Here is a 24036-nt window from a genome sequence, read left to right as displayed (position 1 = left end):
TTAAAGACAATGAAAGTTTATTTATCAAGTCCAAAATGAGCACTACGCATTGGAGTTGGCTTTCCTCCAAATGACATATTTGGAGGAAAATACATCAGGAACCTGGAGGTATTCCATCTTGTGGTCCTTTCATCTTCAACACATGGCTTCCAAGGTCGCTGGGTTCCTCTGCAGCAAGCTGTGGGAGGGGAAAGAGAGGGTGGAGAAGACGCACCCATTTCTTAATTGCTGTTGCCTGGAAACAACACATATCACTTCCTGTCATGTTCCATTCATTGGCAAGAACTTGTCACATGACTTGATCTAGAAGAGAGGCTGCAGAAAAAAATAAAAAATAAAAGAAAACAATAAAAAATAAAACAAGAAGAGAGGCTGGAAATTGCAGTCCCTAGCTCATAGCCACTTCCCACTCACCACGTGTGCTATGGAAATGGAAGCATGAATCTTTGGTGTACTATCAGTCTCTCCATTACATATTCAGCCATGAGGAGACAGCTATGATAGAGGAGGAAGAGAAAGCAGTTGACGTGGAGCCAAATGGTGTAGGTTCAAGTTTCAGAACCTGGCTATGTCCATCTGGGGGAGTCACTGCACCTTCCTGAGCCTTGGTTTCCTAATCTGTGGAATGGACACAATGTAGAATGGCAAGACATAATAAGGGTGACCATGTGTTATACACTATCAAACATTCTACCCGTGGTCACCGACGAAGTTTGAACTTTACAGTATTTTAGAAAAAAATCTGGTTAACAAGCAGATGGATTTCAAGTCTCCTGAAGAAAAAAAAAAAAAAGAAAGAACTAGCAACATTGGGCCTACATTCCTACATGGGGACAATCAGCCAGAGCTGAATGTAGAAGAAGTATCCCTGTGAAGGTCCCCACGATCCCCACCACTCCCACTAGCCTGCTCTAATAACTGCCATGGTCTGTCTGGCCCCTATTAGCAGATGCATCTGAGACTCCTGAGCTATACAGTGTCTCATATGTTAATGATAATGATCGCACTCAAGCTTCAGGAATGATTTACTTCTACTTTTTCATTCAACAGAACTTAGTCATTCCCAAATATCCACCCCAGACGCAGAATCTTGTGCATTGGCTTAATTAGCTGATCAGCCCTAAAAATTGCTTATTAACAACTAAAGCTGATGCATATAATTCTTTTAGTTGTACATTTTGTTGTTGTTGCTGTTGTTTGAGACAGAGTTTTACTCTGTCGCCCAGGCTGGAGTGCAGTGGTAAACTCACAGCTCACTGTAGCCTCAACTATAAAGGTCCAAGTGATCCTCCTACCTCAGCCTCCCAAGTAGCTGGGACTACAGATGTGCACCACCATGCCCAACTAATTTTTAAATTTTATGTAGAGATGAGGTTTCCCTATGTTGCCCAGGCTGGTCTTGAAGTCCTGGGCTCAGTCGGTCCTCCCACCTTGGCCTCCCAAAGAACGGGGATTACAGGCGTGAGCCACTGTGCCTGCCTGTCCATTTTTTATCTTGGCAGAGCACTATGTTATGAATACCATGCCACAAACTTCAGAATCTTTTTAATTGTCATAAGATAATGAATGGAAATTTCTGGAGAAAGTTTTATTCTAGAACTCAGAGCCCTGTGTGTCCAACAATATGATCAGGAAGTTGGCCCCTACTGAGACCAGTACTAGGAAGAATGAATGACTGACAGCTGTAATTGATTGGCACCAGTGGGGATACCACCAGCATGACTTTGTTGAGGTAGACTGATTATCTCCTGCCAGTGTCCACTTGGATGTCACTGGGAAGGCTGGAGAAGAGCAATCATGGAACCCTTTTAATGGTCTGTTGACAGAAGGTAAGTAAAGAAATAGAGTTACAAGACTGCTGGCCAGAGCAAGGCTGCAAGAAGAAAGAGATGGAGTAAGGGAGGAGAGAGGAAGAGAAGAGGAAAAAGAGGAGGAGGAAGAGAAGAAGGAGAAGAACAGAAGGAGTAGGAAGTAAAGAAGAATTATTCATTTATCATTCAGGGTAGGCTAAGGTATGCTACTCTAGCAACTGATCCAATATTTCAATGGCTTAAAATAAAAAGAGTTTATTTCTTGCTCACAGTACAAATCCATCAAGGGTCAGCAGAGATCTGTGCTCCTCGTTGTCTTCAATCTGGGACCCAGGCTGATGGAGCTTCCAACATCTGGAACATTATTATGGGAAAGAAAGAGAGGAGTGAATCATGCGCTGACTTTAAAGAGCCCACCTGGAAGTGACACATATCACGTCTACTCACATTTTGTTGACAAAGAAAGTCATACACCATAGTCATATGTCATGCCCCACTCAGAATGAGTGAGGAAGTGCAATCCTACCATGTGCTCAGAAGAAGAAAAAGTGGAAAGTTGGTGAACAGCCCCAAAATCTACCTCCCTGAGGATCCTGGGATTCTGGACCTGGAAGGAATCCATACTAGTTGGGACTCTAGGTTGCAAATAATAGAAGGTGAAACTCCAGCTACTTAAATTAAAAAATAAAAAAATTGACTCACAAAACCAAAGGTCCAGTGGCAGATCTGTCTGTCTTCAGGCAAATCTTAATCCAATGGCTTAACACCTCTGAGATCTGGTCTCTTTCCATCTTTCAGCTCTGTTTACTTCCATGTAGACTTTATTTTCAGGTTTCATAGTCCCAGAGTTCAAGTTTAATGGGGAAAAAAAATTCCACCTCTCTTCAATTTTAATAAAAATCCTATATCTAATCTCACTGGGCTAAATTGGGTCACGTGCACATTCCTGAACCAATCACTGAGTCCAGTGGGATGAAATGTTGGGCATGCCAAAATCATATGCCTAGCCCTGGAACCGAATTGAATTAACTTCATCAAAAGCATATGGACCTGGGGAAATGGAATGGTGGTTCTCAGGGAGAAATTCAGGGTGCAGGAATGGAATCTGGTTGTCCCCAAAATTATATAAGACAACACATATCCACTACAGAATACAGATATTCTCCAACCCAGAGGATTTCCAAGTATTGTTTTGCAGATATCTACAGGGACTGCCCAGAAAGGCTGGGAGAGGACTCCTGCAGTCTCCAATCTCCATTTCAATTACAGCAATCGTGCTTTGTTTGTTATATATTAGGATTCCAGGTAAGATTTCTTTGGAACAAAAAAAAGAGGATCTTCTGCTTTAAAAAGAAAAAAAAAAAAAGGCTGGGCACGGTAGCTCACACCTGTAATCTCAGCGTTTTGGGAGGCCGAAGTGGGTGGATCACTTGAGGTCAGGAGTTTGAGATGAGCCTGGCCAACATGGTGAAACCTCGTCTTTACTAAAAATACAAAAATTAGCTGAGCATGGTGGTGCATGCCTGTAATCCCAGCTACTCAGGAGGCTGAGGTGGGAGAATCACTTGAACCTGGGAGGCGGAGGTTGCAGTGAGCCAAGATCGTGCCATTGCACTCCAGCCTGGGCAACAGAGCAAGACTGCATCTCAAAAAAAAAAAGAAAGAAAGAAAAGAAAAAAAGAAAAGGGGAGATTAAACATCACTGCACTTTGATTTTATAAAATAAGAGGCTGAGATTCAGAAAGGTTAGTACATTTTTTTAATCTCATTGGCCAGAATTGGTCACATGACCACCTAGCTGCAAGGAAGGCTGGAAAAGACAGCATCATGCAAAAGGGAAATGGAATTCTTACAACAGAATATAATCGGTTCCTCCCCTAGGGCAGGGCACATTGCCTCCCCAAACAAGACTGGGGTCCCCTTGGGGAACAAAAAGAAAAAATGATTCTCAAGAAGTTGTTAACCATTGTGCTGTGAGTTCAATCTCAATGAAAGCTCCTTTGGGTAGGTTTGAGCCTTATGCATCTGTTTAGAAAGTTTTCCTGCAACAGTCCACAGGCCTAGAAAGATTGCCTGCAGCAATCTCCTTTAATTCTCACAACAATCCTACAAACCAGGAAAGCAGACACTGACTTTTAAAGTGTCTGCCTGAAATGGACTCCTAACATTATGATTGTGTCCCATTTTAACAGATGGAGAAACTGAATCTCAGAGGTGAATTAAGTATCCAAGAGCACGCAACTAGTCAAGGGTAGAAGTGAGGTTTTAACTCATGCTTATCCTTTATTTCATATGTTTAGCATAGAGAAAGGCAGGACACTAAGGGAGGGGAGGCTTCAAGTACAGATATTTCACTATGCAGGAGCTGACTGTAGGAAGTTGGCAGGAGAGGGGGAAAGACAGAGCTTGCCAAGCAAAGGGAACAGAGTGTGCAAAGGCTCAGAGGCAAGGTAGAGCACAGATATGACAAACTGTCTTACAGGTTCAGAGTTTAAAGTTTGAAGCACCATCATACTTAGAAGCCTCTGGGCCTCATATGAGGGCAATAGGGAGCCATTGACTATTCTAGGCAGGGGAATCATATCACTACATCTGCAGCTCATCCTCGGTGGGGAATTTCAGTTGCATGGAGCAGTACTGGAGCTGGGAGGCCACTGAGGAAGTGAGAGGTGACCATGGCCTGGATTAGTGAATGGAGAACAAGAGAGATTTAAGCAAAAAGTCAAGGATGTTGAATCAACCAGGTTTGGTAACTAGATGTGACAATTTGGAGAAAATAAGAAAAGCTGGCTGACTTCCAGGTTTTTAGATGGCAGTGCTGCCACTTGCTAAGAGTGGGGGTGAGTTGGGCAGATAGGCAGAGGAGGGATCCATCATAGAGGGACAGGAACCCAGATAGCCTGACTCTGGGGCCCATGCTATTAGTCACCATATGACCTGGATCGCTCGTACTTGTCATTTGATAGGAAAGAGTCAGGACTGGGCCAAGGTATCTAAGGGAAACCTGACTGAAATAAGGAAACCTCCTTCACTGGGTATGGATGCACCAGAAGCCCCAAGTCCTCAGGCAGCCAGCTCTGCACCCTGCCCAGAGCAGCAGGCACAGGAGAGTGCTGCCTTCCAGGACCAGGGCATGCACTCCTCTGTCACACTACCTCAGAGCCACAAAGGGCCTTTGCTTTTTCCCTTCCACCCACCCAAGGCAAGGCACCTGGGTCCTCGGATTCACCTAAGAACCATCAGGGTGCACGAGACAGGTCCTGTCAGAACACTGGCATGCACTTTATTACTTTCTCACTCTGTGTCCTCAGAGAATCACGTGGATATTCTCACCCCCATAGTCTTGAAGCTGAAACTTTGTGTCAGGCACAGAAAGGGTACAAATATAATGATTTAAACAGTTAATAAACTCATCTTGAAATTTGTGTGGAAGAATAAATGCCCCCAAATAGTCAAGTCAAATAGTTTTGACCAAGAAAAACAAGATATAAGGACTGCCCTACCAGATATTAAAGCATATTACAAAGCCATAGTAAGACAAACAGTATGGTACTGGCTCAGGACAAACAGAGCAGGAAAGCCCAGAGCCAGATCTATGTGTTCAAGGGAACATACATGAAAAGATCACAGTAGTCAGCCAGCCCAGAGCTCACCGGAGTGTGTGCATTTTGGAATCATCTTGTTTCCAGTCTTCTACCTGGGCACTCAGTATGTGGCCAACGAACATACCTGGCTCTGTAGGCAGTGCTAAACTTAGTGAGTTCATAAGACATTCCCCAGAAATGCCCACACTCATCCTAACAGCTTCAGGACACAGAGATCACGTCTTTACTGTTGTGGAATTGAGGCTTTGAGAGGTTGAGCCCTTACCTAAGGTCACAGAGCTGATACGTGGCAGAGGTGAGATGCAAACCCAGATTACCCTGACCCCAGAGCCTGTAAACTACATCGCCTCTGGCTCAGCAGAAGCACTATGGGCTAGAACTATTGGGGAAGACCTCTAGAAGGGCTTCAGATGAGTCTCAAAAGGGCAGGTGGATTTAGACATGTGACCTGGATGAAGGGCATTGAAGCAGAGGAAGAGCCTGGGAAAAGTGTGTGGGCAGGGACTGTTCAGCACAAGATACCCATGAAGAGTCTTGGCACATGAGGCTACAAGGAGAGTGGGGTCAGATGGAAGAAGAACTTTGAATGACAGATACAGGAGCTGCGCTTTATTCCTTTGTTTTTTTTTGTTTGTTTGTTTTGGCTTTTGTTTTTTGAGACAAGGTCTCACTCTGTCGCCCAGGCTGGAGTGCAGTGGTGTGATCTCGGCTCACTACAACCTCCACCTCCCAGGTTCAAGCGATTCTCCCACCTCAGTCTCCCGAGTAGCTGGGATTACAGGCGCCTGCCACCACGCCCGGCTAACTTTTGTATTTTTTTTATAGAGACAGGGTTTCACCATGTTGGCCAGGCTAGTCTTGAACTCCTGACTTCAAGTGATCTGCACACCTCAACCACCCAAAGTGCTGGGATTAGAGGTGTGAGCCACCATGGCTGGCCAGACTTTACTCTTTTTGAAGTGCAGCTTTGATTTAGTCACTCTCCTGCTCCACATCCTTCCATAGCTCCATTGTCTCCTGGCTAATAAGGGAAGAGTATGCAGATGAAAAGATGCAGGGAGAGTCTGGAATCAGAGAGACTTAGTGGGAGTCCGATGTCACAGTCCAGGAGCCAGGGTACAAGGGCTTGGAAAGGAGGAAGGAAGACTGTGTGCTCTGGGGCAGGGTTTTGAGAGATGCCCAGCCTAGGCATCTACCTACTCCTCTCACCACATTGAGGATTACCGCTTCCCTGCAGTCTGATAGCATTTCAAGCTCAGCAAATAGCAGGTACCTTATTCACCTCACAGTAGAACTGAGCCATGAATAGCCAGAAAAGCATTTAATGCCTATAGCAGCAAAGAACAGCCAGCAGCTCTCTCCTGGTTGCATCTAGGCACAGAAAGAGAGACAGACATTCCTACGCACATCTCTTACTTTGACACCTACTTAGGCAAGTTAATCTTGCAATGTTTTAGTTTCTTCAGCTGTAAAATGGGGATAATAATTGCACCTACTCTGTAGGGTTTGATGAGATTCTGCTGAGATCATGTACATAAAAGCTTCAATGCAATAACTGGCATATACTAAGAGCTTAATAAGGTAGCTATTGTTATTAATGACAAGATAATTGTTTAGGTAATATGTTAAATCATAAACTATGTAATTAGCAGCTTTTAGCAAAGGAATTGGTGCTAGAATTATCAAACATTTATTTTACCCCAGAGGCAGAGACTTGGGCCTTATGACTCAGAAATGTCAGAAGATGAAACAAATTCAATTCAGTTCAAGAAGTTATGAATTGTCATTTTCCCCTGCTATGAAGATTGCTAATTATAGATAGATAGACAGAAAGTAAATAATGAAGACTGAATGTATTTTCCCTGTTTGAAGTACTGAATGCTATTAAAAAAGAAAAGAAAAACCTGTTCTCCTTCCACAAGTCCCTGCTTGTGTGACAGAAGTCCATGGTGTCACCTCTAGGAGTTCTCATTATTCAGCAGTTTTTGAAATGAGTGATTGATGTAATTAAAGTTATTGGTAAAGACTCAGTTACCAAGGGACAGATGAGTCAGCAACAAGTTTAAGTAATGAAATAATGTTCTGAGGCGTGATTCTTAAAATAAGCTTTTTTTTTTTTTTAACTCTAGACACCTTAAACATTGCTGGTCAGCAAAAACATGTGAAGCAGTTAAGAACTGAAGAAAACACACTACGCAATTTTAGAAATTCTCAGATGAAGTAATCTTCAATAACATGAAGCAGTATTTATCAAGTAATAATGGTTACAGCTTCCATTTATTTTGTTTTTGTGTTTTGTTTTGAGACAGTCTTGCTCTGTCACCTAGGCTGGCAATGGTGCGGTCTTGGCTTACTGCAACCTCCGCCTCCCTGGTTCAAGTGATTCTCGTGCCTCAGCCTCCTCAGTGGCTGGAATTACAGGCGTGTGCCACCATGCCTGGCTAATTCTTGTATTTTTAGTAGAGATGGGGTTTTATCATGTTGCCCAGGCTGATCTCAAATTCCTGAGCTCAAGCCATCCACCCACCTCGACCTTTCAAAGTGCTTGGATTACAGGTGTGAGCCACCATGCCTGGCCCAGCTTCCATTTATTGATTGTCGACCATGTGCTTTGGTGGGCTTGGCAGACATTATCTCATTTGCCCTCTGAGCCGGATACTGTTATTATCTCCATCTTACAGATGAGAACACTGAGGCTCAGAGGGATGAAACAACTTACCTGGGATTCCACAGCTGGCACATGTCACAAACTGGAATGGAACACAGGCAGGCACACTCTGGAGCTCACCTTCTCACTCTCCGCATGTGCTGGGCATCTCTGTCTAGATTCCATGAGCATTTAATCTAGCTCACTAATACACTCCAAATAACAGAGGGCCGTCAGGATTTGAACCCACATCTGTCTGACACCAGCTTGCTTTCAAAATTCATAGGGAAATTGTATAGGAAAGTTCAAATATATTGGCTTAGGATTCATTCATTTGTTTTCATTTCCATCTGCATTTATTGAATACCCAGGACACACCAGGCTTTAGGCTTCGTGTAAGTGATACAAAGCTGATAAGGGCAGGTAGACACTCCAGAGATACGTGACAGTCCATGCAACAGAGGACAAAGGCTCCAATTAGAGTATGGAAGGGAGGGAAAGAGAGGTGCCAGGAGGTTTCTACATTCCCTCCACTGGGTGACTGGGTGCAGGACGTGGGGAGAAGCTGATATGAACCTAGGGCTAAGGGGAGGAATGGAGAGGGCTTAACTTCAATTTGGGGCATTTTGAAATTTAGTTGCATGTGGTCCTTCTAGTTGCAGATACAGGTTGAGTATCCCTTATCCAAAATGCTTGAGACCAGAAGTGTTTTGTATTTTTCATTTTGGGGGGATTTTGGAATATTGGAAAATATATAATTATATATCTTGGGGACCCACATCTAAACATGTAATTTACTTATATTTAATATACACTTTATATACATATCCTGAAGATAATTTTATTTTTCCCTTGGGGACACTGAATACACCATGTGTTGTTTACCCACATTTTGACTGTGACCTGTCTCATGAGGTCAGGTGTGAAATATTTCACTCCCAGTATCATGTCAGCACTCAAAAAGTTTTGAAATTTGGAGCATTTTGGATTTTGGATTTTCAGGTTAAGGATGCCCAACCTGTATATATTCAGCTAGTCGATGTGTGGCTTAGAGCAAGGGTGAGAGGCAGGGCTGGGTGCTAAGCTAGGTGGGCGGTAGCAGCACTGAGGGTCATGGCTGACCTTCCAGGGCAGGTAGGGGAGGGCCTATCTGATCCCCAACCCGAGGAGAAAAGAAGGAAAAAGGGACAAGCTAGGGGGAGTTGACTTTGAGTGACATTACAGCTGGGAGCCCAAAGCCCCCACTTGTTGACACTCAAAAATTACCACATGTCACTGTGGTTGGCTTTAGGAAGGAGGGGACTGGGATGGGAAACCCCATTTGTGAGTAACTGGAGAAAGAGGACACAAGGGGCTCCTGGGGCAGAAACTTCTGGATGGAAGATGACATCTACCCCTTCATTGCGACGTTACCTGAGAACCCCAACTCCCCGCCCCGCTGTGCTTTCTCACAGGTGCAAACTCTGGCCACCTCTCCTGTCCCTGCAGAAGAAAAGAAGGGCCAGGGATTTTTATGATGTCAAAGAGCATATTTGGTTGTTGGACTTGGCCTTTTACCCCCAAAGAGTGACCCACAGACAGGAAAAAAGGGTTCAGGTATGGCAGGACCAGTGGGACAGAAGCATTGAAATCTCAGGGGTTTGCAAGGGCCCTCCCGTTTGAGTCCCGCACCCTAGAACCACATTTGAGATGAGGATTCCAGTGCAAGGGGTTTGATAAGAAAGAGCTCCCAGAGGGAACCGGTGAGGAAGTCAGGGGAGCAGGGTGGGGAAGGGAAGGCAGACACCCCTGGCTCTGTCCCCAACCAGCTGACTGGTCTTGAGTAAGTTGCTTTACCTCTCAGGACTTCAGTTTCCATATCTGTAAAATAAGCAGTTGCTATTTTCCAAAGTGTGGTAAGCACATCTCTGGAAAGACATGACATGATTTTAGGTGGGGATGAAGAGATACTCATGCAGCCCATATAACTTTGAGGGCAGCCTGCAAAGAAGAAAGAACAGGGTCAGGTGAAGCCTCTAGAAGCAATCAGAGACCCTGAGAAACTTCAGTCACTTTCAAACCCATGGGGCCAATAATTTCATTGAATTAATTTTTTTTATAAGTGTCTTCTGTTTCAGTTTCAGTAGCATTATAAATATTCCTAAATAAGTAAATCATGAAAAAATTGGAAGGAAATTATTTTCTAAATAGTAATCAAAATAGAAATTGCACTCATTCCAGCCCTGGAATGAGTGAATTTGAAGAGCATGGAGTACAGGGCTCTGGTTCCTTCTAGTCTCCAGCCCTATGGGGCCCCAGATGTTCCTCCTACATTCTCTAGAACTCGTCAGGCCTTAGCCAGATTGAAAGGGAAAATTAAAAAGAAAAAAAAAAAACCCAGAAAGAAAAATAACTCCACCAACCAAAATAAACCAGGCCAATGACTTTTCTGCCACACTCTTCATGAGAGCAAAGAGGTGGTATTTATTCCAAATGAGCCCTTTTCTCCACGTTGCCACTAATCTTCTCTTTTATGTGATCCAGGAAAATTGGTCCTCAGCGACCAATGAATATCTTGCATAGATGAGTATTTGGAAAAAAAGACACCTATTACACAGGGTTTGGACTTAGATACTGGATACAAATAGAGGGCAAACAAAACAAACAAACAAACAGAAAATCTTGTGGTTTGGATCTAAAAAAAAGTCTCAGAAACAACTATGTGGTGTCTGATGTCAAACCATGTTAGTTGGGAAGGTGTCCGGAACATTCTGGAACGGTGAGGGGATTTGGAATCTAGGGATAACAGATGTCTCACTCTGCTTGAAAGATGTTGAGATGCTGTTTCTAAGGGCCTGTGGATTCCCTTGGGGACAAAGCTACCGATCATTTACAGAAAAAAAATAAAACAAAACAAAATCCCCAAGTCAAGTAAAGGATTGAAAAAAAAACAGTGAAGCTGAAATGTCAGAAAAAAAAATTCAAAATAAATGCATGCAGGACCCATGATGGGGGGCCTTGCCCCCAACTCCAATCTGTCTTTGATAGGAGTTGCTGTGAAATGATGGGCAAAGGAACATTAATTTTTGCTGGCATCACATGGGATAATTGTGGGCGGGCAGATGTCACTTCAAACAGAAGAAATGAGTAAATCCTTTCAAACAGCAATTGTTTAGGAAAGAAAACACTCCCTGGTAGGCGAAACGGCCCCAGTTCCTCCTTGTTGTTGAGTCTCTGGGAGAGACGGCACATTCCGAGCTTTTTCTTCATCTGTACTTCACACACGGAGTCCTGAGGAGGCAGGCATCCTCCAGCAGTGTCTGAGGAGGGCTAAGATGTTTCCCGGCCCAGCCTAAATATATCTCCCTTGACAGCCTGTCACGGTGTCTGAGATTCTGCCATTATAAATTCATTCCTCTGTTAAAGCATTTTGTTTCCAGGAGTTCTCTGTTAAAATACAGATATCCCAGAGAACTTAGCTAGGATGAGGCAGGGAAAAACGCAGGCCTAGGAGTTAGGAGACTTGGGTTTTGGATCCATCCCTGTCTCTAAACCCATGGCATGAGCTTGGAGAAATCATTTTCATTTCCTCAGCCTCAGTTTCTCCACTGGTAAGGAGAAAAGAAATAAATAGGGAGGCCAGGGTGCGGTGTCTCACACCTGGAATCCTAGCACTTTGAGAGGCTGAGGCAGGAGGGTTGCTTGAGTCCAGGAGTTCAAGACCAGTCTGGGCAACATAGTGAAACCCCATCTTTACGAGAGAGAGAGAGAGAGGATGGATAGATAGGTTATTTTTTAAAGGAAAAAAAAAGAAAAGAAATGGGAGATGTGGTCAAAGAACTGTAAGGTCTATGGTTTCAGGAGAGAGGATATGTTGAGTTTTCCCTGGACTTGTGAGTCTGCCTTGGGCATTTGAGTGCTTTGCCACTAGATGCCTCATGTGTCCACAAAAGCAGCTCCTTTTGGCCCAATGGCTTGAGGGTCAGGGCAAAGAGTATTTTACTTACCCTCTTTCCGGGAAAAAAAAAAATCCCTGCACCTCCCTTAATGTTAGGCATCTCAGCAAATGACACCCCCTATTATCCTGGGGACTCAGGCCCAAATCCTTAGAGGCATCCAGCATTCTCCGCTCTTCTCTCTTCGCCCATATACAATCCGTCATCAGTAAAGCCTGTTGACTCTGCCTTCAAAATATAGCCCAAACCTGAGCACTTCTCCCCGCCTCTCTGGGTACTACCAAGTAGAGGTTGGTGCAAAGCAACATTCCCTCCCCCTGAATTCTCCATTGGCCTCCTAACTGTTTCCTACTTGCACTCTTGTCCTACCAGACTTTCAGCTCTCACACCCTGAGGATGCATTTAAAACGTAAATTAGATCTTGTCGGGCCAGGCACAGTGGTTCAGGCCTGTAATTCCAGCACTCTGCAAGGCTGAGACGGGGAGATCGTGAGGTCAGGAGACCAACCTGGGTAACATGGTGAAACCCCATCTCTACTAAAAATAAAAAAATCAGCCAGGCATGGTGGCATGTGCCTATAGTCTCAGCTTCTCAGGAGGCTGAGGCAGGAGAATCGCTTAAACCTGGGAGGCAGAGGTTGCAGTGACCAAGATCGCATCACTGCGCTCCAGCCTGGGCGACAGAGTGAGACTCTGTCAAAAAAAAAAACAAAAAAAACCCACAAAAAACACCAAAAACAAAACAAAACAAAACAAAAACCCATAAGTTAGATCTTGTTACTCCCCTCAAAATCCTCCCACACTTCCTCCTTTTCTCCCTCTCTCATAAATCCCAAATATCCCACCAGGACTTACAAGGTCCCATATAACCTGACCCTGGCTTTACCTAGGCTTCTTTCCCTTCCACAAAGATCTCTTTGCTGTTCAAACCTGCTCCCACTGCAGGATCCTCGCATTTGCCCTTCCTTCTGCCTGGCACTCTCTTCCTGCAAATATCTGCATGGCCTGTTCCCTAACTTCTTCCAGGTCTTTGTGCAAACACCTAAGAGAGCTTCCTAAGAGAGGGTTCCCAGACTGCCCTCACTAACCCCTTACCCTACTAAATTTTTCTCATAACTCTCATCACCTGGACATGGCAATAAGTCATTATCTCACTCATTTGTTTATTTTCTGTCGTATTCTCTAAAGTGTAGGAAGGCAGGGACTTTGTCTTGTTCATGGCTGCATCACCAATGACTGGAACAGTACATCTGGTATATTACAGGTGCTTAATTGACAGTGGTTAGAGTAAGGGAAGGGAACAGTTTAAGTGGGGCTGTACTAACACAGAGACTAGGATAGGCATTCCACTAGAGAGGTCAATGTCAGGGTCTTTCCTGTCTTCTGTTGCAGGAACACAGGATGTCATGGGAAGGCAAGGGAGAAGTCCACTGCTGGGAGATCTGGGACGGACAGAGTGAGGTGGTGTGAGGTAGGCAGGGGAGGTGATTCAATCAGAGAAAATAATCCAAGTTGAAATTATAAGTTCATGGGCTGCAGGTTCTTGATTAAAACCAGCAGAAATAGCCAAAAGGTCCTTGTGGACAGATTCCAAAAGACAGGAGCCTACAGACAAAGGGTGGGTTATGAGAAGAAGAAGTTCTGAACTGTCCAGCAGACTAACCTGAATGTAGATCCTGCCATGTAAACAAGCCACGTAGCAGCTCCAGTCAGCTCCAGAAAGCTCAACTCTGAGCAGATCACTCCCTGGTCGAACTGCCTTCCAGTCTCCCTCACTGTCCCGACTATCAAGCCCCAGCCAGGAAAGCTGGGAAGGTGGAGGCAAGTGCTGAGAAAGATCAGCCATTCAGGCAGGATTGTCTCTCCCTCAAGTCACAACCCAAGCCTCTGTCTCCCACCCTCTGTTTATTCCCAGGCCTTAGCTAGCGTCTCCAGTGAACTGAAGTCTTAAAATAGCATGACTTTATTAACTATATTGAAGGATAGCCATGTGCCGTGCACTTGAATCCTCACAAAGCCAGGAGTGGTAAAGCCCCATTTCACAGATGAGGACACTGAGGCTCAGATTGGGTATTGGATCTGTCCAAAGACACATAGCTAGTAAGTTGCAGAGGCAGGGCTGAGCCACCAAGGCCCAAGTACCAACCTGGTAAACCATAACATTTTTGGAAGACAACTCCAGTCCCCCAGCTCCAGGCTGCCTCGGGTGCCACAGTCACACTCAGTCCTGGAGAAGCCATTGTCCCCGTGGGCCTGCAGCCGACCTCCCCCCAGGCCTGGGCAGCTGGTTCGCAGGGGGCGATGGCGGCAGCTAGAGCCTGTGCCCCGAATTAGGATGGGGTTGTGGGGGAGACCGCCAGCAGGAAGCAGCTAAGAAAAGCACTCAGGACCGGGCACTTGGGGAAACTCAAGCAGGCACTGAGCCTCTGGAGGCTGAACCCCAGTTGTGTTGAGCGCCGCCGCCAGGCCGCGGGTGCAGACGCGAACTCTCCAGTCCTTGTTTGATGAGCAGCGGCCAATAAATTCATTAATCATCATTTTATGCCTCATCAAACCCCCTCCAAGCCCCTCCATGGGAGTTACACAAATTAGCCCCTGAAAAGACAGTAATTTCAGTTTAGCGAGGTAAGTGCTTTCTGATGGGCTCCGCGCACAGAGCTCTTCTGACAAGCCGATCCATCAGCGCGTTGGGGACCGGGCGTGGCCGGGACGCCCTGCCCGGCCCGGCCTCCTCCCACACAGCCCTTCCCAACCTCGCCAGTCCAGCCCTCCAGCCCACAGTGTCTCAGCCTAGGGCGCCCCTCACCACCGACTGCTGTGTACCCATTCTCGGCAGGTTTTTTCATCAGGTCTCTCTCCCTAGCCCATCCCGACTTCCTCCGTAGCCCTTCTGAACATGAGAGAAACTGCGGGAACGAAAAACCAAGACCCCAAATCGGAAAACAAACTTGCCGGGAAGGAGGATGCTCTGGCCTTGAGGTTCGAACTCCCGCCCCGGGGAGGCAAGAGCCAGGCACCCCTTTCTCATAATGTTTGGCTTTCGGGGTTCCGCCACCCCTTGCAACGACTTAAGTGCTCTGTGTATTGTGTTCCTACATTATTTGGGAGAAAAGAGGTTAATCCATGTCTTCCAGCTGATTCTGAAAGAAATCTCATGCTCCAAAAGAGGGCCTTGTGGGAACAGAGGAGGGGGTTTTTCCTTCTCGAGGGCCGCTCCGCAGGACCCTGGGGGCTGGAGGGTCGCACCTGGTCTTTTTCATGGCCCTCGCGTCTTTTTCTGAAACCTCCAATTGGGGTGGAAGACGACGCCTGGGGAATTAAGAAGATGCCTGGGAAAGAAGATAGGAAGGATTTTCTATGGAATGGGCCCAGCCAGTATGATCCAAGCATGGAGACTTGGGTAAGAAAGGGGAGGGGGACAAACCGAGGTAGAGAAAAGAGAAAGTTGTGGCGAGGGTAGGGTATTTGCAAGCGCGATGCCAACACCACGCCTTCTCACTTTCCCAGCCTGGCGCACAGAATGTCCCGGGGGGACCCTATCTAGCGGGCAGGGCCAGTGCAAAGCAGGTCGACAAGGAGTTGCAGCCCACGCGGGGCCGGCTGGCCAGCGTGCCACGGCTGCGGAGAGCTCGAGTGCCAAGCGCCGCGCTGCTCCTTCATTAGCTTCCCCTCCACGCGGCGCTGCATGCCTCAGAAAATAAGTTAGCAAACGGGGAGCCGTTTATCTCTTTTATCTTGGGGCCTGATCCAATTAAATAAGTGCACATTTACATTTGCATCCATCAGGCGGGAGCGCTGAGAGCCCGGGGTTTGCTCGGAGCAAATAAAAGCAGATTTCACTGGGAAAGTGGTGTCTGGGCGCGCTGGGCTCGTCCCCGTGCCGGAAACGAGCGCTGCCCGGCGAGCGGCCTTGGGGACCCAGGGCCGGGGCCCGCGGCCTACAGGAGGCCAGAGATCCCCACTGGCGCCGAGAGGCCGCCCAGCGCTGGAGGTGCGGCCAGAGCTGCAGCCAAGCCCCCGAGGCGATCTGCTGTTAGGCCACAACCTGGGCTCGCCTAGTGCCCGAGGCCCAAGTCGTAGTTCTCGTGAAAACGAAAAGGAGATCGGCTCTGCCCTGGACACAAAGGAAGACCCGCGGGGTGGGTCTAGGGACAGTCCTGAAGCTTTAGCCAGTTTAAGGGGAAGGCGGGCAGCAAGGTCCCAGTCGGGCCCGATTTCCCTCCTGTTCGATGACCGGGCGACGAGGGAAACAAAGATCCAGCCCGAGGGCGCGTCCCGCTTTCCCCTAATAACCCTGCACCTGGGGGACACCAGTGAACACAACCTATGAGGGCTTCTGGCGGGGTAGGGCGAAGCCGAGGTGAGCACCACAGGCCTTGCCACGCCGACCTCATGAAAGTTCTTTTCGAAATAGGAGGGTTCGACGCAATGGGAGGGTACTTTTGTTTTGTTTTTCCTTTTTCTACAGATGTTCACCCCACAGGCCAAAAGCTCTTAAGACCAAAACGGTCTTTGAGGGCGCGGTTGCACGGTAGCACCCCCATTTTCCAAACCGCAAATTAAAACTGCGCGGGGTCCAGAGTTGGAGCGTGGAAGGGCCCGCAGGAGTGGAAGTGCGCGTACACCTGATGCGGGGCGAGAACTGCCGGGGGCGCACGGCTGCAGCCCCCACCCGCAGGCTGTTTCAGCCCGCAGCGTATTTCTCAATTGCCTGCGCCGGGTTTTTTGAAATGTGCCGAAGCTGTGGCGGGAACCGGTAGGGTTAACACTGTTCTAGTTGTGGGCCCTGCTCCCCAAATCCCCAATGCTAACTGGGTCTTAGTTAGGTCCAGGGCTGTGGCGCGTTGGGTTGGCGAAGCAGTTTAAGTTTGTCCGGGCCGGAGTTCAAAGCTAAGGCCCCACGGTGGGTGGAGGGATAGCGGGGGTCTCCTCTAGGTCCCCCTCCCTTCGAATCGCATGGCTCCCAGGGGCCGGTAGGCGGCGCCCTTCCTAAACTGCATCCGCGTCTGGCTCTGTCATGGGAGCGCAATTACATTCCTTTCACTTTGGGCGGTTTGCATTGCGCTGTTCCGCGCTTCCGTCCGAGTCGGCAGCTAGCTGTGGAGGACAGGTGGACTAGGAGGCACGGTCGGTGCCAAAACCGCACGTGCGACCTTCCCTCCCCCACAATCTTCTAGGTCCCAAGGGCTGCGCATGGCACCGGGAATAAGCAGCCCGGAGGGGTTTGCAAATCAGGAGGCCTTGCTGCAGACCCCGCACCCGGGCTGGGGGAACGGCATTTCGGGCCTTGGTACCCGGAGTGTAGGAGCCGGGAGGAGAAAGACGTCTCTCCTGACTCCCACATCCCATGAACTGATTCGGCCCCGCACAGAGCAGGTTCCCGGTTTTGCACTGCCTCAGGGGACTGCTTACAGAGACCCCAAGCAGTGATCCCGTGACCCCTGTTGCTAGACATCCAGAGGCTTCTGGTCCCTAAGTGCCAAGATAGGCGTTTCTTGGGGCCCAGAAACGGCCTAGTCAGGCGCAGGTGGCAAACGCCAGCACAGTCTCAACACCTCGGGACCTTAGGCGCTGCCTCGCGCAACTTCTGCGCCCCAATCCATGCCTGAGAAGAAACCCTGAGCCCCGAACACGCCGGAAGTTTCCCCAGCGCGTCTAAGAGGCTTCGCCTGCTGGAGGGCCCGGGACGCAGCAAAGAGGAGGCTCCGGGAGGAACTTGGGATCGTACGGACACGCAACCGCTTCTGGGATTAAGCGCGGAAGACGTTTCCTAAATGCCCTGAACCCCCGTTTGCCTGGTAGGCTACCTCCAAACTCAAAGTCACTAAACACCAGAAAAGCTGGTGGCCACCGAAACCCAGCTCTGTAAATAAGAAAAACCCAGATGTAATTGGGTGCTAGTACCGAAGACCAAGTGCGCACAGAAAACCGCAGACCGTGCAGAGGCCCAGGGCGGCAGGGATGCGGGCAGGGGACAGCGACTCAGGCAGCAGCTGCGGAGCCCCCAGCGGTTTAGCTCCCCAGCCGGAGGCTCCCCGCACCGTCCCTGGATGAAGAGAAACGCCTGGCGTTCCCGGGTGCGCGGTTCCCGTTCCCAGGCAGCTCGGCGGGCATTCGGCTCCCAGCCCAGAGCCTTCGCGGTCTGATTTGGGAGGCCTGCGCCCTGCCATTTGCATATTCCCGGGAACACTGGGAGGCCTGTAATTTTCTTTTTAAAATCGTTGGGCAGGGTTTAGGGCCAATGCTTCCAAAACCCCGCCGAGTTGATGTCGTCCTTAAACTCTCCCTTAAGAGAAGGGGACTGGCCTATTCTTCTGACTTTTTTAGAAAAGGTGACTCCTGGGGCTGCATATTCAACAGGGGGGGAAGCTGATTGTGAACCAGGCTGTGGGGGGAGAGAGGGGAGGGTGGAGGGGGATGAGGCGCGGGATGGGGGGGAAAGGAGGGAGAGCAAGTCATCTCTGGAATTCAATTGTTTAAAAAAATCATTTATAATTAAAGGGACAAAATAAAATACGATCGTCTCATGCATATTTAATCTTTCACACTTCCAGCTTTGAAACCATTTTCCCTGCGTGAATTTTCTCACTAATTTAAACCCTGAAGTCGACTGCTGTTTGCTAAAACATCTGGACAATGCAGCTTTCAAACTTGTTTAAATTCGAATAAGCTTATAAAGGAGCCCCGTGGCAGGTTAAAAAAAAGAAATAGCAAAAGCAACTCCAGTGAAACTTCGGGGTGGGTTTAAAACACCGAGTTAAGGTTAAAGTCATCTTCAGTAGAAATGCAAATATGTGCATTTTGATTTAGCCTAATTAAGCCGGTGTTATGTGCAAACACATTCCCTCTCTACACTCAGGCTTGGGTTTAATAGAGCAAATTAATTCCTGTCGCTGGGGTATGTTTTTGCTATAACACCCCCCCCCCCCAAGTCCGTCCCCCAGCCACTGAAAATTTCCCACGAAGTAAAACGCGTCCGGGCTCCAGATCTCGGGTGCAAAATGGAGCCGCCAGCACCGCAGCCAAGCCCGAACCCACATCTCTGGCCGGCCTCGGGGACAGGGCGTGGATTCTTCCTCATTAGGGATTCAAATGCATCCTGACTTTTCATGTTGAGATGAAGTATGCGGGATTAAAACGAGAAAATAAAACCCCAAAAATATTTTTGTAGCTACTCGGACTCTTGCATCTGAGCTGGGAAAAGCGCTAAAGCGACGACAACCCTGATGGAGTCCACAACGGCCTCGTTATCTAGGCAAATGGCCTTGAACTTTTGAAGGCCACTTGTCCAAAAAGAGGCCCGTTGTGAGAGGGAGGGATCCTTTCAGGGGCTCCCCTCTCTTCCCCCAAGTGGCTGTGGCGCTCCCCCCTCCCCTTCGGCCCACTCTGCAATCTCCGACTCTGCAAAGTGCAGGCTTGAAATTCAGGACAAGTGTGACACCTACCTGTGAAAGGGGGAAACCGTCCCCTTGCCTGTCCCGCTCGACCCCAGCCCCGCAGCTGAGCGGGCACTTCTGGGCCACCCGCCACCCGCACGGTCTGAGATGGAACGTTCATAATTTAATCAAATCCAAAGAAGAGATCAATGCCCAAATTTGAAGGGGCAGAGAAGACGGTGACTTGGGAAAGTCTTCCCCTTGGCATCCCTGAATGCTCCCGCCTGCACTAGCCCGAAGCACCCTTGAAATAGTAATAAGGGCTAAATCCGGCATAAAATCGAACTCATTAGCAAAGTTCACCAGCTGATTGCTTTGCATAAAACACGACACTGATTGGAAGTAATTAGGTTAAGCGATGGCGCTCGGGTGGTGCGTGTCCCTAGCTGGCTTTGCCATCTTTTCTCCCTTCTGGGCACACACTTGGGTCTCTCTTCTCCTTCCTCCAGGGTCCAATCTCTCCCAAACAGCCCGCATCAGTGATCCAGATCTGCATTCTGGGCAGGGCCAGGTTCCCTGGGGCTTGCAGCCTAATTATGGTTTTCCCCTGGCACACTTGAAGGTCTGTGGAACCTTCCAGTCCCCACTTTGAAAAAAGTTGCAGTTTGCACCTTTTGACCAAGGCAATGGACAGTTTATTGAGGCTTCTAAAAAGTAATGAGTGGCTCTCATTATGTTAAAATCTCTTTTAATTAAATATTTTGCATTTTACAAAGGCGCCTGCAGTTTCTTTCACTTTTTAAATCTAAGAGTATAACCTGTTTCCTTTCTGTAATACTTTAGCTCATACCCAGCAGAATCAATAGGTGTAAAAAATTAAATTAAACTTGTATTTTTAAACTATGAAACAGTTTTGGGGGAAACACAAGTGTATATATTTATATTACAAAAAAACATTAAATGCCTGTACAGGTGTCTTGATTTTATAATTTACTTCAAAGATATTGAATTATCAATTTAAATACAAAAATGCTACATTAAATATACAGAATAAGATTTAATACAAATCCTTTTTTTTCTTTTCGGTTGGTTAAGACTTTTTTTGTGTGTGGAGATGTTTACATTTTTATGTCATCCATCTCCATAAACTATAAACTTCTGAATAGGAGGGGTAGTTTATTTTCTCTCTCTGTCTCTCTCTCTCGGTGATGGAAAAATAACTGCCAAGGCCATGTTTTTAATAAATTAGAAAAGTCCGGGACCGACGCAGCCCGCGTTAAATGTCGGACATACCTTTCTTCAATTCATAGGGAGAGTCTTTGCACAGGTCTAGCTGAGACTGGCTCCGCAACATTTTCGGGTCTTTAGCCAAAGCGTCCGCTCGGTTCAACACGGTCTGGTTTAATCCATTGAAATGAGACCCCGGACCGGTTGTGGGGCCTGGCCCGGGCCCCGGGTGGCCATGAAGGTGTCCGAAAGAGCCATAGTTCGTGTAGCCGGGATAGAAGGGCGCGGTGTAGTAGAGAGGCCGGGACAGCACCGTTCCGCCTGGAAAAGGACACTGCGCCGACGGCGAGCGCGACGGCGCCGGGGCCGGCGACGCACGGCTGCCTCCTAGGGCTTGCCCGGCTATGGGCCCGGGACACGGTGGGCATGGAGAGCCCTCGCTCCCGCCGCCCCCGTCCTTGACCTTGTCCGAGGATGTGGCGATCTCTGCCAAAGACCACAGTTTGGGCTTGGCGAGCACCGCAGGAGGCGGCGGCGGAGGCGGCGAATGGATAACCGAGGGCCCGCCGGGACCCGGGGGCAGCTCTCCCGCGGCTGGATGCGGGCCGGGCGCCGGCGCTCCGGCGGGGTAGTGAGGGGCCGGGTCCTCCGCCAGCCGCGCCGCCGCTGGCCCAGCCGGGGAGGGCCCGCCGGTGCGGGGGGGGCCCTGCAGCGCTTCGAGGCGGCCCTCCGAGGGCGGCTCCTTAAAATCCGAGTCGCTGAGGCTGCCCTCCGTCTCCTTGCCTGCAGGGGTGGGTGGTCCCTGAAGCCGTTCGCAGCCCGAAGCCGCCTTCTGCTCAGCTCCTCCTGCGGGCGAAATCCAGGCTGTCAGGGGCGCAGAGGCCGCGCGGCGGGACCCGGTTCCCGCCCGCAAAGGCAGAGACCCCTGCCCCCAACCTCCAGGCCCCGTGCGCGCCCCCTCCAGGCCTCTCTTTTCCTTTTTACTCCCGCCCAACACGCCCTTTCCCGTGTCCACCAACCTGCTTCGGGGCCCTCGGGGTCGCCCTTGTCCTCGGGCTTCTGGGGCTCGTCCTCGTCGTTCTTCTCCAGGTCTATGTTCTCCTCCTCTTCCTCGTCCTCGCTGCGGTTCCGCGGCGTCCATGTCATTTTATTCTCTTTCTTGAGGCGCCGGCGCGCGTTGGCGAACCAGGTGGACACCTGGGTGAGGGTCATCTTGGTGATGATGGCCAGCATGATCTTCTCGCCCTTGGTGGGGTAGGGGTTCTTGCGGTGCTCGTTGAGCCAGGCCTTGAGCGTAGCCGTGGCGTCCCTTGTGGCGTTCTTCCGGTACGCTGGGTCCCCGTAAGGGTACGATCCCAGGGGCGCCGCGTAAGGATGGTACCCCAAGGAGCCCGCCATGCCGGGTGTGTGGTCGTAGGGAGAGCCCTGCAGTGAAGACGCAGAGAGGTGAGTGTGGACCGTGGTCTCCACTGCCATCGGAACGACCGAAGCACCCTTTTCCCTGCGCTCCCCGGGGTCTGTGGGTGGACGAGGCCCGCACTCCAGCTTCCTACGGGGCAAGGCTGGCGGGGTTCAGACCTAGGAGCAACTCCTCCCCCTCCTCAGAAGGCAGCGAGGACCTCAATTCCTGGGTCAGGTCCTCCTGGGGCCCCTGAAGCTGTCCCGGCCTCGGTGTCACCCCGTAGGCCCCCATCTGCCCGGGCACGTCCGTACTCCGTGCGCAGATTTGGCCACGGCGGCCCGGCCCTCCATGCAGATAGAGAGGCCTGGGCAAATGAGGCGACTCCGCGCTCGGCGCAGGAGCGGCCGCACGTTGGGCGCAAGGAGGGAATACAAGGGAAGTCAAGGCTCTTTTTTTCTTTTTTTCAACACGCTAAGAAATGCAAACAAAAAGCTGAGCCATGCCCAGGCACTCCCACCCTCCAAAAATGCTACCCCAGACCGAAGTTACAACCTGGCCGAAAAATCCCGGATGCACCGCAGCTCGACCGACTTTTCAGAAATTTAATACCCCCAAATCGGATTGCGAAGATAGGATTACGGATTTGCAACATTTTGGAGGACTAATTAAAGGCTAGGCCAAACACATTTACATAGACTTAGCACGCTTCTGCTCAAATTTCGGGTCTATTTCTTTTGAACTACTTTTCCAAAATACAAAACCAAAAATATAAAATTTGCAGGGCAGCCCGGAGCTTACGTTTACACCAAGTGCCGCTCTTTAATTCCAGCTACCTCTCCCCACAAAACCCCTTCCCGCCAGCTCAGCGATCCGAGCAAGACGCGGCTCTCTTTTCCGAGCAACTCTTGAGTCCAAGGCCTGGGAGAAGCTGGCGGAGACAATCACCCAAGTTTGAAGGGGCCGCGAAGCTTGGCGGGGGAGGTCGGTGTTGGCGCCTAGGCCCGTGTCCCCCTCCGCCCCCGTCCTCCCGCCCAGCTCCTGCTGCCCCTCGCCCGCCACGGATCCCGCTCACTTACCACGTACGAGGAGAAAGCGGCGGCGGCGGCCGCCGCGGGGTCAGCGCCGTACTGGAGGTGCGAGTTGTAGCCCGGCGAGGGCGCCGTGAAGGCAGTCGAGCCAGCGTAAGGCGAGAACGCGGAGCCCGAAGAAGAGCGGCCGAGCTCATCCGTGCGGGGCCCCGAAATGACGCTGGTGCTGTACGCCGGGCACGAGTAGAGCGCCAGCGAGGCGGACGGCTGGTACAAGTAGCCCTGCGGATAGGACATGGCCACACACGGGCATGGGGCGCGCCGCGCCGCGGCCGCCAACGAGCCGGGCGGCGCCCTGCGAGGGCGAGCGGGCGGGCACCTGGCCTCTGGCTGCCCTGGGCCGCCGCTCCTCTGGCCCCGGCTCCGGGGCTCCGGCCCGCGGCGCCTCCTCGCTGGCTTCCCGCGCGCCTCCGGCTGCGACCGCCGCGCCCGCTCCTCTGCGCGCCTCGCTCGCCCCAACTGGGCTTTTTTTCCCCTCCCCTCCCTTGCTGCTTTCTCTTTTTTCCCCTCGCTCTTTGCACCGGGGGGCTCTGCTTTTGGCTTTGCAAAGGTCCTGCCAAGATGCTAAGTTGGAAATTGAGGATTCTGACGCCTTGTGCGCGCCCGAAGCTCCTCCTTCCCGGGGTGTAGTCGGTGGGAGGACTGGCAGGAGCTTTTGGGCGGCCGCAGCCAACCCGGCCGCCAGGCGCGCCTCGCCCTCTCCCTCTTCCTCCCCGGCTCCCTCTCCCGCTCGCTGGCGCTCCTCTCGCCCCTCCCTAGCGCCCGCCTCCCCTCCGCGGCCCCCCTCTCACCCCTCCTCTTTGCCTCCCCTTTTCCCCTCCCCGGTCTCTCCCTCTCTCTCGCTTTCTCTCAGACTCTCGAGCGCCGGCCCCAGGATGACAATCACATCCCAGGAGCGCCGATCTCTTCCAACTTTCCTCTTCTGCTAACTCGGGGCGGAGTGGC

General features: G+C 49.9%; 1 protein-coding gene and 1 long non-coding RNA gene across 5 annotated transcripts; one reads left to right on the top strand and one right to left on the bottom strand.

Moving 5' to 3' along the window:
- Positions 1 to 23338, bottom strand: IRX5 (iroquois homeobox 5). Of its 4 annotated transcripts, none has more exons than XM_054533924.2 (5): positions 23080 to 23338; positions 21621 to 22026; positions 20668 to 21447; positions 2082 to 2165; positions 1 to 315 (listed from the first exon to the last, which is right to left on the bottom strand). In XM_054533924.2, the coding sequence occupies exons 1-4, from the start codon at positions 23326 to 23328 to the stop codon at positions 2101 to 2103; spliced, it is 1500 nt and encodes a 499-aa protein (XP_054389899.1). In that variant the 5' UTR covers positions 23329 to 23338; the 3' UTR covers positions 1 to 315; positions 2082 to 2100. The 4 variants fall into 4 exon arrangements, with proteins under 4 accessions (XP_054389899.1, XP_054389900.1, XP_063573374.1 ...); XM_054533925.2 differs by having other exon boundaries at positions 1 to 178; XM_063717304.1 differs by lacking the exon at positions 2082 to 2165.
- LOC134760397 (uncharacterized) lies at positions 21956 to 22515 on the top strand. Its single transcript, XR_010137780.1, has 2 exons — positions 21956 to 22047; positions 22480 to 22515. It is a non-coding gene; the product is annotated as an uncharacterized LOC134760397 (long non-coding RNA).
- Positions 23339 to 24036: the final 698 nt, after the last annotated feature.

This window comes from Pongo abelii, chromosome 18, assembly GCF_028885655.2.
Source record: "Pongo abelii isolate AG06213 chromosome 18, NHGRI_mPonAbe1-v2.0_pri, whole genome shotgun sequence".
NCBI lineage: Eukaryota > Metazoa > Chordata > Mammalia > Primates > Hominidae > Pongo > Pongo abelii.
The sequence above is the reverse complement of the archived record's forward strand: the minus strand, read 5'-3'. Positions and strand labels throughout refer to the sequence as shown.

Bases quoted from the DNA above. Each gene is read 5' to 3' on its own strand.
- IRX5 (XM_054533924.2), bottom strand. From the start codon at position 23,328: ATGTCCTATCCGCAGGGCTACTTGTACCAGCCGTCCGCCTCGCTGGCG. The intron at 22,027-23,079 runs GTAAGTGAGCGG...TCTTCACTGCAG, and splicing joins CCGCTTTCTCCTCGTACGTG to GGCTCTCCCTACGACCACAC. The intron at 2,166-20,667 runs GTATGTCCGACA...ATAATGTTCCAG, and splicing joins TCCCTATGAATTGAAGAAAG to ATGTTGGAAGCTCCATCAGC.